This window comes from Coregonus clupeaformis, chromosome 9 (assembly GCF_020615455.1).
Source record: "Coregonus clupeaformis isolate EN_2021a chromosome 9, ASM2061545v1, whole genome shotgun sequence".
Classification (NCBI taxonomy): Eukaryota; Metazoa; Chordata; class Actinopteri; order Salmoniformes; family Salmonidae; genus Coregonus; species Coregonus clupeaformis.
In genome coordinates this window covers 26,695,791-26,709,455 of record NC_059200.1, presented here as the reverse complement: position 1 = coordinate 26,709,455, position 13,665 = coordinate 26,695,791, and the positions used below count along the sequence as shown (strand labels likewise).

The 13,665-nt window shown below is 48.5% G+C and overlaps 1 protein-coding gene across 1 annotated transcript in view; it reads right to left on the bottom strand.

Moving 5' to 3' along the window:
- Positions 1-13,665, bottom strand: part of LOC121573871 (tetratricopeptide repeat protein 28-like) — a 35,417-nt gene that overhangs the window by 18,044 nt on the left and 3,708 nt on the right. The window contains 7 exon segments of the mRNA XM_041886236.2: positions 2,127-2,223; positions 2,472-2,660; positions 2,871-3,092; positions 4,030-4,160; positions 4,517-4,625; positions 4,714-4,877; positions 5,563-5,710. Coding sequence (XP_041742170.2) covers positions 2,127-2,223; positions 2,472-2,660; positions 2,871-3,092; positions 4,030-4,160; positions 4,517-4,625; positions 4,714-4,877; positions 5,563-5,710 — 1,060 coding nt within the window.

Genomic DNA, 13,665 nt, shown 5'->3' with positions numbered 1-13,665 from the left:
CTTTTATCCAAAGCGACTTACAGTCATGCGTGCATACATTTTTGTGTATGGGTGGTCCCAGGGATCGAACCCACTACCAAGCGCCGTGCTCTACCAGCTGAGCTACAGAGGATGCATGGAGTGCTTTATAATAATAATAATAATAATAATACATTTGTAGAGCGCATTTCCCACTCTTAATGTGCATAAGGTAGAAAACTAAAACTAAATAATAAATATTAATTAATTATAAAAGGTGTTTAGTTTCCCGTTAGCATCCCCTACTCAAAACATCTGGCCATGGTTCTACATAATTATATCTGAAAGTTGGCCAACGTTGTGTCCTGCTGAACATGGCCCTGACAGTGTGAAACTAAACTTTATCTAGTCTGCATGCAGGCATGTGTCTGTCTCTATCTCTGTGTGTGTGTGTGTGTGTGTGTGTGAGAGAGAGTGAGTGACTGAGAGACTGATTCAGTAAGCGTGAAATGTGATCCCTGTAACCCCATAACCCACTGACAGTGTATGTTGTCTCCACTAGCAAGTACACAGAACCTCACACTGAGCTCTATGGACTGACTTTAATTAGCCTGCCTGAAAACAAGAAGCTAAAAAACTGAAACAATCTTGGAATACAGGACTATGCTATCATTGAAGAGGTATGTGGATGATGATGATGATGATGATGGTGTATGTTGCGCAAGTAAGCGTTTTCAGGTGTGTGTGTGTGTGTATTAGGAAAAGGAGAGCTGCCCCATAAGGGGTGCAGAGATAAGAGGATTACAGAGCAACCTGCAGAGTCGGCAGGAATACTAACGCACATTAACCCCCTGGGGTCAGGCATCCTCCCACACATAAACACACACACACCTGATGGTGCCAGGGGGCATGTTAGTGGTGTGGCGATAAGGCTTTGGTATTCCCCAACAGCAGCTCTGAGATAGCCAGCAGAGTTAGCGGATTATAAGTAATGTAATATTACTAGAGATCCTATAACAGTCTGTTTGGCTGAGGCAGCACTGGAAGCTTATAGGGAGAGTCGCTACCCTTATTCTACACACTGGGATGTGAGTGTATAACAGTCAGTGTGTGTGTGTCTATACTTTGTGCTGATATGGTCCTAGGTTATCTAGGTGTTGGGCAAGCCTTCAGACAAGACTAACTCCCCAACCAGCTTCAGCCTGCTAACATGGTAATGCTGGTAGTGAAGCTTTAAATGGCCCAGTCACAAACCACTAAGCAGTTCTACTAGACTCCTTCAGCCAATGACCTACTTGAGCTGTAAATGAACTGTCAGATGGATTCCATTAAATATCACATTAAACTGATAACACTTATCATTAAGGTGTACTTTGAACGATTTATGAAGCGGTTTATGTCGTTTAGAAACTGTTCATTATTAGTTTAAATATAGTTTATATAAACTGTTATAATACATTATGTGATGTATTTTTTTAGAGAGAGAGAGAGAGACAGAAAGCGTGAGAAAAGAGAGAAAGAGAGAGAGAGGCGAAGAAAAATAGATCTCTCCATGGTGCCCAAGTCAGCAGTCCTGCACAATCATAGAGTATACACTCAGATTACACACACACACACACACACACACACACACACACACACAGGTAGGTAGGTTATTGTCCACTCAACAGTGGGGTCAGATTCAGCAGGTCTCAGATTTCGCCATTGTCGCAGAACCCTAAACCTTGTTAATAAAACATCGGTGTTGATTGGCCAGAGAGGCACTAGTGGAGTCATGTGATAGGACACAGCTCTGGTTTCCTGCTGTCATACCTGGGCTGAGAGCAAGTGAGGTGTTTGTGGGATGTAGAGGGAAATTGAACAAACCCCTTCAACAAAACAATGCTGTATCATAGAATGTAGATATTAAACAGAGATGTATCGGTTTATAGTGCCCAGGATTGTCTGTAAAAAGGTCTGTACTGTTGTCCTTCATTCTATAGACCTGGCCTCTCGGTCTCTCCTTAATGCTGCTGGTCGATGTGGCATTGAACTGGTCAGGCCATTGGGGGACAGCTCCTGTATCTGTGATAGTATCCAATTCACAACCTTCTGGTCCCAAGGGGGAAACACAGAGCACATAACTGTCTGAGAGAGAGAGAGTGTAGGACGCTGTCATCATGTCTTACCCAGGTTGGATGAAGCGCGTCCCTGTGCAGCTCTGTCCTGCAGCTCCTCTGCTATGTCCAGCTGCTGCTGGTGGTACTGGCCTGCCCTCTCCAAGTCCTGGAGAACATACAGGGAGTTATGCTGTGTGTGTGTAACATTACATTTACATTTTAGTCATTTAGCAGATGCTCTTATCCAGAGCGACTTACAGTTAGTGAGTGCATACATTATTTCATACTGGTCCTCCATGGGAATCGAACCCACAACCCTGGCGTTGCAAGCGCCATGCTCTACCAACTGAGCTACACGGGACTAACATGTGTGTGTGTGTGTGTGTAACATTATGTGTGTGTGTGGTGTACTACCTGCATGCAACGAGCAGCGTGTCCCAGGCCGGCGTAAGCCCTCATCTGTATGGTCCGGTCCTCTAGCTCCTGAGCCAGCTGCAGCACCAGGGTGTGGTAGGAGACAGCCTTGGCAAAGTCTCTCTGGCTGTGGTGGGCACTGCCCAGGTTACTGTACGCCCGCGCCTCCTCACGGCCATTACCTAGGGTCTACAGATCACATCAGATAACTTTAACGTTGATTTACTTCAGTGCTTTTAACACGGAACACTGAGAATAGATAGCATAGATATAATAAAAAGTAGTAAGTGAAATGATAAATTGGAAATTGGAATTTCAGTTCACTTCCTGAATTGACATAGAATTGACCCCAACCCTGGTGCATTCATACGTGTGTATGATTGTTCATTAGTTAAACACCTTAGCTATGTCCAGGTGTTGCTGGTGACACTGCACAGCGTTGGTGAAGTCTCCCAGTGCGGTGTAGACAGCTCCCATGTTGCCCAGCTGCCGAGCCTCTGACAGCGGGCATTGGGTCTGCCGTGCCAACAGCACACACTGTTTATGGCTGGCCAGGGCGTTAGGGTAGTCCGCTATCGCTGTGTACACATGGCCAAGGCTGCTCAGTGCACCGGACGCAGCCTAGAGACACACACACACACTTGTTAGACTTTTCCTGTCAGCCCAGGGATTCAAACCGGCAACCCTCTTGTGACTGGCCCGCCTTGCTAACATTGAGGCTACTATCACCCCACATTAAGCCAAAGGAGGCCACAGGAGGCATCTTAGAAAGACGCACACAATCTAAACAAAAGGAAACACAGTAGGAGAGATGAGGAGGTGTAGAGTAATGTTGATATGTGTGTTTGAACAGCCTCAGGCTGTGGACCAGTGGTGTTGACTGGAGAGAGGAGATGCAATAATCCTCTCTCACTCACACCTCAATGTCCTCAGATCTAAAGCACTTAACACTCACACAATCTCACACACACACACACACGCTGCTTTCGCTAGAATGGACCTGTTCAAGCACCCATTCATCCATGGTGTCAGGTGTCTTATCGATTTGACATCTAGGATGCATTTAAATGACTCTGTGCACACTCTGTGCACACAGACACACACACACACACACACAAATTGTATAACATATTCAGAACATGCATAAACAAGGTTAACATACCGAAAGGCATGTTTCGTACAATATTAAACAAACACTAGATATTAAAAAACATACACAACGACATGAGAGCACACAGCACATGGAGGATACAGTACAACTCTACAGCTGTCCAGACATTCACACAGTCAGGTCGGCAAGGTGTCAAGTTAAACAACTAATGGAAATTCTGCCTTCACCATAATACAAAGACTTGCTTCTCATTGTATTCCAGTCATAAACAGTGAGTGGGTGGTGTGGCTCAAGGGCAGACATTGTTACATTGTCACATTGCTTTGACTGAGAGCAACTTAGCATGGCTCCTGAATAAAAGACAGGGAAAGAGTAGAAGTACACAATGGAGCGATCACACACACACACACACACACACACACACACACACACACACACACTAGGTACCTCTCTGTCCTTGAGTTTCATGGCAAGGACCAGCTGATGTCTGTGATTGGTTAAAGCCTCCCTGTAGTTGCCCTTGGAGAAGTAGGCGGACCCTAGGTTCCCGTGAGCCCGGCATTCGCCTGATTGGTCACCTGGGAAGACATGATAATGAGGTGGGTGTGGTCATAAGGCTTTTTAAGATGGTGTTAATCGTTCCTATCCATTTGGGTTTGAAGCCTACAGATTTCTACTAATCCATTATGTAGTGGAGGTGGTTCAGTGAACTAAACTCACATGATGAGTAACCTTGCTTGAGACCTGATGACTCGTGTTAGCTACCATAGCAAATGCCTTGTCTTCCACTCAGTGGGTTATCGCAGTCTTAAATCACACGTACAGCTCTCTCTCTTCACCAATACCTAGTGTGTGTATGTGTGTGTATGCATCCAATAGTGTGTGTGTGTGAAAGCATGTATGTATGTGTGTGTGTGTGTGTGTGTGTGTGTACCTAGTGTCTTGGCGACCTCCAGGTCTTGCTGCATGTATCCTGTGCTCTTCTCTGCGTTGCCTAGAGACCAGTAGGCTGAGCTGAGAGCAGAGAACACTGAACCTCGGAGCTTCAGAAAGAAGAGAGAAGAAACTCAATGATCATCACACACACATAGAAACACACACACACACGCACGCACACACAAACTGCCTTGCCTTCAGAGAGCATGTGCCAATCTTTAGCCCCGCCTCCAGGACCACAACCGAGGCTCCGTGGAAACCAGTGGTCAGCAGCTCCTGACCAATCACACACACCACCACGAACGGACTCTTGTCCAGCTTCATCCTCTGCAGCTGCTGGTAGGTGGGTTCTAGGGAGTCTATAGGACACACACAGAACAACAACAACACTTTGACTGAAAGTGAAAATAAAGTTGAATAAGCTTATAATGACCAAATACAACCACTGTAATAGTTATAGTGTGTGCTGTGAGTCTGACACCCCAGATCAACTATGGAGAGAACGAATCTACGGAGGAAAAACCCTGTGGAGGAGCTAATGATCAGCCTCAAGGTATATATTTTCTTTCTTCTATCACTCTCTCTCTCTATTCTCTCTTCCTCACCATTTTCCTTCTCTCTTTCTCCTGCCTTTCTTCTTTGACTTACTCCTCTTTTGTGAAAAAGCTATTTTCTCACACCGTCATCTACCTCCATCTCTCCTCCTGTCTTTTCTCCCTGGGGCTTTGACACGCCCACGTCTTATCCCCGGGGTTGTGGTATATAAATAAATGATGGATTGTGGGTAAATGAAGGGATGATGACAAATAAAGGAATGATGATTCAGACTGATGGAACCTTCTCCATCTTATTTGGTTTATCTAGGAAAGGTTCTTAAATACCCACACTTTGTGTTTCTGTATTTTCACTGATAAAAGTGAAGCCGTATGATTCAGTGTGGATGATGTCACAAGAAGCAGCTTTGAGTTACACCAAATCTTAGCTGAAAGTACAGATATTGTGTTATGACCCTGAGCACAAGTAAAACACACACACATGCCACACCTCGTAGTGGGGACTTCATGGCAGCCTCGACCATGCCCACCAATAGTTGGAGACTCTTGGGGTCCTGCGCCAGACCAGAGGCAAATGCTGCCAGGGCGTCGGCATGGCGACCAAGGTACTGCAGGGCCACGCCCTGACGGAAGTATGCCTGATGGAGGGAGAGGGGGAGAAGGAGAGAGGGGGCGAGAGAGAGAAATAATAGATATACTGGACCTTCAACAGCTATTCATCCTCACATTTTGCCCTCTCATCATTATTTGGTCAAATAGATTGTACATGTATTAAACCATTTTTGTCAGCATATAAAGAAAGGAATTAAATAAATAATTAAACAATGGTTATTTAAATGAACACAATTATAATAACTATAATAATACTGTTGAGAGAAAGAGAGGGGATCAGAGGAAACTATTATAGCAACATCAGCAATTAGCGCTGCAGGAATACTGCTACTGAATGTGTGTGTGTGTGTGTGTGTGTGTGTGTGTGCGTGCGCGTGCGTGCGTGTATGCATCAGTCTATACTCAAAGCCCCCCACCAGTACTATAACGATGCCAAATTCACAAACTGCTCTCTGTGACAGCAGGTCGAGTCCAGACCCCTCCTCTCTTCTCCCCTCCTCTCTTCCCCCCCTTCGATCTGTCAGTCTGTCTATTAGCACATGTCTGGCAGCTCTTCCAGAACCCCATGAACCCCTACATCCTTATGTGATATATCTATATCCCCTCAACCTGCTGGAGGGACAGACCGTTAGAAGTTACACTTACCAGGGTCCTTCCGATCCATACCATACATGGAGCAAGGAGGTGTATGTGTGTGTGTGTGTGTGTGTGTGTGTGTGTGTGTGTGTGTGTGTGTGTGTGTAGAGCAGAGGATGTGCTCTGGATGAACAGATGCTTCAATTATCGCTCCTTACTCCCATTAATCAAGAACAGATGGCAATGCAACAGACAGAGAAAGAGAGAAAGAGAGAGAGAAAGAGAGAAAGAGATAGGGGGGGAGAGAAAGAGAGAAAGAAAGAGAGAGAGAGAGAGAGAGAGAGAGAGAGAGAGAGAGAGAGAGAGAGAGAGAGAGAGAGAGAGAGAGAGAAATAGGTGAGAGAGGAGGGGAGAGAAAGGGAAAGAGGGTGGGAGAGAAGGAGAGAAGGAGAGAGAGAGAGGTGGGATAGAGGGAAAGAGTGAAAAAAAAGACAAGAGAGAAAGAGAGAAGGAGATAAGAAAGGATATGCAGACAGAAGACAGATTCATGTGTGTGAACCAGGGACTGTGTGTCAGCTGAGAGACTCAATACTGGTACATGATGCATAGCTAAATATCTACCACAACTCAACTCCTCAATTCACCACATCAATACACCTCCCCATTATCTTACCTTAAGTGCAGTAAAACCAAACCAAACCAGACAAAACCAGTTACTCACGGTCTGAGAATGAATCACTGTGTATACTGTATCTGCATGAGAGAGATATAACAACAAGAAGCTTTGGAGTACATTGAGTGATTCATACAATTAAATGTGAATACATCATAGGAGAAGGCCAATGAGACTAAGCCTTAGGTTCTCTCTTTGCCCTGAGTCTTACTGAACCATGCAGTGTCTCTCCCTCCCTGGTGCCCTAAGGACTGGCTGCTCGTCTCAGTAAGTGGAGAATTTAACACTAATTAAGAAGTAAATTACAGTATTACTGAGGGATGGAGAGAGTGGGAACAGAGAGAGATAGCGCGAGAGAGAGAGAAAGAGAGAGAGATTAGTCACCCACTCTACTTTGAGCTGTGGGGTAGCCTAAATGAAAAAGCAACAACTAATTGTACATTCAAAATACAGAACTGTCAACTTTGACCCCTCTCCTCAATCCCAGGTGCCCTTGCTGTGACTCTAGCTGTGACCTCTCTCACTGTTACATTCGGAGGGAGGCAGCCCCGCTGCTAACAGAATCAGAAGGCCATTTCTGTGTGTGTGTGTCAGGGGAGCAGGGAATGCCAATAGTGTATGTATGTGTCTGAGAGAAGCAGGGGAATGAGTCAGGCTATCAGAGGGAAGAGAAAAAGGAGGGAGAAAAATAAGGGAATTGGTTTGGGGTCACATGGGGAATAAATGAGTGTGTGTGTCAAAGAAGTGCCATTGACCCTCGCTAGTGAAGTGAAGTAGGACGCCAGTGTGTGTGTGTGTGTGTGTGTGAGATTGACTGGGCCTTTTGAAGCTTTTCTGTTTCTTTGTGAGTCAAAAGGTGATGGCCAGACCACAGAGAAGGATAAATAATATAGTATTTCAGAACGTGACCTACCGCTCGTATTGAATTATCAGACTGGGAAGAAGTGACGTTCACAATCTCCCCCTATCTGCAAGCATGACCAATGGCATAACACTTTATTGATATTTACATTCCACCCACTAATAGGAATACATAAACATTGAATACATATTTCTGCAGTGTGAAGTGGAAACATAACCAACCCTGTTACACTTACATGAATGTAAACACACTCATTCTACCAACCAGCACCCTTTCAGTCATGTACAACTAACTTTCAATATATCCCAACTAGTCAATAGAGGTCGACACAGCTACTGTTTACATCCTACCATGACAGTGAGTGAGACATGGAACAAAAGGCCTGTTAGATCAGCCGACGTCTCGTCTGCCTTTCAATTATCCATCCATTCCTCTCCTCTCTCAGCTCTCCATTCCTCTTCCATCCAGCTGTCTCCTTCACTATGTTCTCATATTGTGCATGTCAGCACAGCTCCAGGTTTATTTAGCTGTTGTGTGTGTGTGTGTGTGTGAGCCAGCCAACACTTGATCATGTCACGCTCATTGTCTGCCAATTACTGTTCAATTTACTGTTCAATTTACCACCACAAGACACTGCAATGAGATTATGAGAGAAGCCCACACACAGACTCATCCCCTACTCTCTTCCCCCTCTCTCTCTCTCTCTTTCTTTCTCTCAACCCATCTCTCTCTCTTCCCTCTCTCTCTCTCCCTTCCCGAGTGGCGCAGTGGTCTAAGGCGCTAGCTGTGCCACTAGAGATCCTGGTTTGAATCCAGGCTCTGTCGTAGCCGGCTGCGACCGGGAGACCCATGGGGCGGTGCACAATTGGCCCAGGGTAGGGGAGGGAATGGCCGGCAGGGATGTAGCTCAGTTGGTAGAGCATGGCGTTTGCAACGCCAGGGTTGTGGGTTCGATTCCCACAGGGGGCCAGTATGAAAAAAAATAAAAAAATAATGTATGCACTCACTAACTGTAAGTCGCTGTCACGAATACCGCCGAGGCTGCCCCTCCTCCTTGTTCGGGCAGGTTTCGGCGTTCGTCGTCCCCAGAGTACTAGCTGCCACCGTTTGATGTTTCAATGTTTGTTTGGTCATGTTTAGTGCACCTGTTTCGTATTCTGTCCTGATTATGTCACCTATAAGTTTCCCTGTGTTATGTTTTGGAGTTGTGTGTTGTTGTCCGCCTGTCGTTTGTCTTTGGTCGGTACCTGTTTGCATTTGTGTATTTTACGCGTTGCGCGTATTCTTTGCCTCCTGTGTGTTTCGAGGCCATTTATTTTTGTATTATCATTTTTGAGTCTCAGTAAAGTCGTTTGACTTATCCGCTGTGTCCTGCGCCTGACTTTACCACCACATCCACTAGTGTACCGTGACAGAACAACACACCCATTACTATGGAGTCAGCAGGAGCAGCGGGGGGAACCGAGTCGCTGGAGGATCGGGTCAGCTACCAGGACACCAGGATCCAGCAACTCGGATCTGCCATGCAGGAGGTCATGGACACCCTGCGCCGATGGGAGAGAGGAGGTTTGCCCACACCTCCTCCTACCTTACCACCACCATCGGCCAGCCCCACCATACCAGCTCCGGAGTCCAGTGGCATACGGCTCTCGCTCCCGAGGGCATATGATGGCACCGCAGCCGGGTGTCAGGGGTTCCTCCTTCAAGTGGAGCTCTACCTGGCTACCATACACCATACACCATTTCGTGGCAACAGAGGGCTCTCAAGGAGTGGTCTAACCAGTGTGTCGGGCGATGTTTAGGTGTTTCCGTAGGGGCGACCACGGTGGAGAGTCCGAACCAAGTGCCCACAATGCACATTCCCCCCGAGTATGAGGATTTGGCACTCGTGTTCAGCAAAACTAGGGCGACGCGTTTGCCACCTCATAGACGGGGAGATTGTGCGATAGATCTCCTGGCGGGTGCGGCACTTCCGCGGAGCCATGTGTATCCCTTGTCTCAAGAGGAGACGGCGGCTATGGAGACATACATAGCCGAGTCTCTGAGACAGGGATACATACGGCCCTCCACTTCCCCTGTGTCCTCGAGTTTATTTTTTGTGAAGAAAAAGGATGGAGGATTGCGCCCGTGTATTGATTACCGTAATCTCAATCAGATCACAGTTAAATACAGTTATCCTCTTCCTCTGATTGCGAGTATGACGGAATCATTACGCGGAGCGCATTTCTTCACAAAACTGGATCTCAGGAGCGCTTACAACTTGGTGCGCATTAGGGAGGGAGATGAATGGAAGACAGCATTTAGTACCACCTCGGGTCATTATGAGTATCTCGTCATGCCATATGGGTTAATGAATGCTCCTTCAGTCTTCCAATCCTTTGTGGACGAGATCTTCCGGGACTTGCATGGGCAGGGTGTGGTCGTGTACATTGACAACATTCTAGTGTACTCGTCTACACGAGCCGAGCATGTAGCCCTGGTACGCCGAGTGTTGGGTAGGCTGTTGGAGCATGACTTGTATGTCAAGGCAGAGAAATGTCTGTTTTTCCAGGAGTCCATCTCCTTCTTGGGTCATCGGTTGTCCGCGTCAGGTGTGGAGATGGAGATTGACCGTGTGTCAGCCGTGCGTAATTGGCAGACTCCAACCACTGTTAAAGAGGTGCAACGGTTTTTGGGTTTTGCCAATTACTACCGGAGGTTTATCCGGGGTTTTTGGACAGGTGGCAGCTCCCATCACTTCCCTGCTGAAGGGGGGCCCGGTGCGTTTGCAGTGGTCGGTTGAGGCGGACAGGGCGTTTGATAAACTTAAGAACCTGTTCACCTCGGCTCCGGTGCTGGCGCATCCGGACCCCGCTTTAGCGTTCCAAGTGGAGGTGGACGCGTCAGAGGCCGGTATTGGGGCAGTACTGTCTCAACGCTCAGGCACGCCTCCTAAACTCCGGCCCTGCGCTTTTTATTCAAAAAAGCTCAGCCCGGCCGAACGAAATTATGACGTAGGGGACAGGGAGCTGCTAGCCGTAGTTCAGGCCCTAAACGTGTGGAGACATTGGCTTGAGGGGGCTCAACACCCTTTTCTCATTCTGACTGACCATCGTAACCTGGAGTACATCCGGGCAGCTAGGAGACTGAACCCTCGTTAGGCTAGGTGGAACATGTTTCTGACCCGGTTTGTCTTTAAGCTTACGTACATCCCAGGGTCCCAGAACGGTAAGGCAGACGCACTGTCCCGGCGGTATGACACAGAGGAGAGGTCCATTGAGCCCACTCCCATTCTGCCAGAGTCTTGTCTGGTGGCACCGGTGGTGTGGGAGATCGATGCGGAAATCGAGCGGGCGTTACGCACCGACCCTACTCCTCCGGAGTGTCCAGTGGGGCGGACGTACGTGCCGCTCGAGATCCGTGATCGTCTCATATATTGGGCTCACACGTCACCCTCCTCTGGACATCCAGGTATTGGCCGGAAAGTGCACTGCCTTAGTGTTAAGTACTGGTGGACAACATTGGCTAGGGACGTGAGGGTTTATGTCTCCTCCTGCTCAGTGTGCGCCCAGTGTAAGGTGCCTAGACACCTGCCCAGGGGGAAGTTACAGCCCCTGCCCGTTCCACAACGGCCGTGGTCTCACCTCTCGGTAGACTTTGTCACTGACCTACCTCCCTCCCAGGGGAATACCACCATTCTGGTCGTTGTGGATCGGTTCTCTAAGGCCTGTCGTCTCATCCCAATGCCGGGTCTCCCTACTGCCCTACAGACCGCAGAGGCTTTGTTTACCCACGTCTTCCGGCACTACGGGGTTCCCGAGGATATAGTGTCCGATCGAGGTCCCCAATTCACCTCTAGAGTCTGGAGGGCGTTCATGGAACGTTTGGGGGTCTCGGTTAGCCTTACCTCGGGTTTTCACCCTGAGAGTAATGGGCAGGTGGAGAGAGTGAACCAGGATGTGGGCAGGTTTCTGAGATCGTATTGCCAGGACCGGCAGGAGGAGTGGTCGGGTTATATCCCTTGGGCAGAGATTTCCCAGAACTCTCTTCGCCACTCCTCTACTAACCTGACCCCTTTCCAGTGTGTGTTAGGGTATCAGCCGGTTCTGGCACCATGGCATCAGAGCCAGATCGAGGCCCCTGCGGTGGATGAGTGGTTTCGGCGCTCGGAGGAGACGTGGAACGCTGCACACGTCCATCTGCAGCGGGCTATCCGTAGACAAAAGGCGAGCGCCGATCTCCACCGCAGTGAGGGTCCAGTATACGCACCTGGAGATCGAGTCTGGCTCTCGACTCGAAACCTGCCCCTTCGCCTGCCCTGCCGGGAAGCTGGGTCGGCGGTTTGTGAGGCCATTTAAAGTCCTGAGGAGATTGAACGAGGTATGCTACAAGTTACAATTGCCTAATGATTATCACATTAACCCCTCGTTCCATGTGTCTCTCCTCAGGCCGGTGGTAGCTGGTCCACTCCAGGACTGTGAGATAAGAGAGACTCCCCCGCCCCCACTGGACATCGAGGGGGCTCCGGCGTACTCAGTCCGGTCCATCGTGGATTCGAGACGTCCAGATGGGGGTCTACAATATCTCGTGGAGTGGGAGGGGTACGGTCCGGAGGAACGGTGCTGGGTGCCTAGGAGGGATATCTTAGATCCCTTCCTCCTGACGGAGTTCCACCGAAACCATCCCACGCGCCCTGCTCCGCGTCCTCCTGGCCGTCCCCGAGGCCGGCGCACGGCAAGGGGGGGGGGTACTGTCACGAATACCGCCGAGGCTGCCCCTCCTCCTTGTTCGGGCAGGTTTCGGCGTTCGTCTTCCCCGGAGTACTAGCTGCCACCGTTTGATGTTTCGATGTTTGTTTGGTCATGTCTAGTTTAGTGCACCTGTTTCGTATTCTGTCCTGATTATGTCACCTATAAGTTTCCCTGTGTTATGTTTTGGAGTTGTGTGTTGTTGTCCGCCTGTCGTTTGTCTTTAGTCGGTACCTGTTTGCATTTGTGTATTTTACGCGTTGCGCGTATTCTTTGCCTCCTGTGTGTTTCGAAGCCATTTATTTTTGTATTATAATTTTTTTGTCTCAGTAAAGTCGTTTGACTTATCCGCTGTGTCCTGCGCCTGACTTTACCACCACATCCACTAGTGTACCGTGACAGTCGCTCTGGATAAGAGTGTCGACTAAAATGTAAATGTAATCTCTTTCTCCCCTGAGAGATCCCATATTGCTCTTGGCCTTTTCAGTCATTGTGACATTTGCTCTCCCACTGCCTGCCTCTAAGACCATGTAACGAACGCCACTGGCTGTTGCAAACACACACACATAAACAAGACACTCCTTCAAACTCCTAGTGTGTGGCACTAGCATATTTCTCTGAATTATTTAACATTACAAATGACTTTGTCACATCACGCCTAGTGGAGTCTGACCACGTGCTGGGAGCTAATAGTCCCACATTTTGTTTGTATGTGTGTCTATTCTGCAACCCAATGCCAAATCTCTATCTCTCTCTCACACACACACATACACAAACACACTGGGTAGAGTGGAGTATTGTCCCAGAAGCACCTCTAAGGTTTGGCACAGGTACAATGGACACGCAAAAAATAACCTCACCCCCCTCCCTCCATCCTCCCTCCCCCCTCCCTCCATCCTCCCTCCCCCCTCCCTCCATCCTCCCTCCCTCCCACCTCACGCCATCCCCACTCCCTCCATCCTTCCTCCCCCTCCCCCTCCCTCCATCCTCCCGCCATCCCCCCTCCCTCCATCCTCCCGCAATACCCCCTCCCTCCATCCTCCCTCCCACCTCTCTCCGTTATCCTCATCACTGCATCGGCACTCTCAAGAGATTGAGAATGTTCTTCTTAGAGAGCAGTCCTTAATAGTCCGGAAGAGAGGA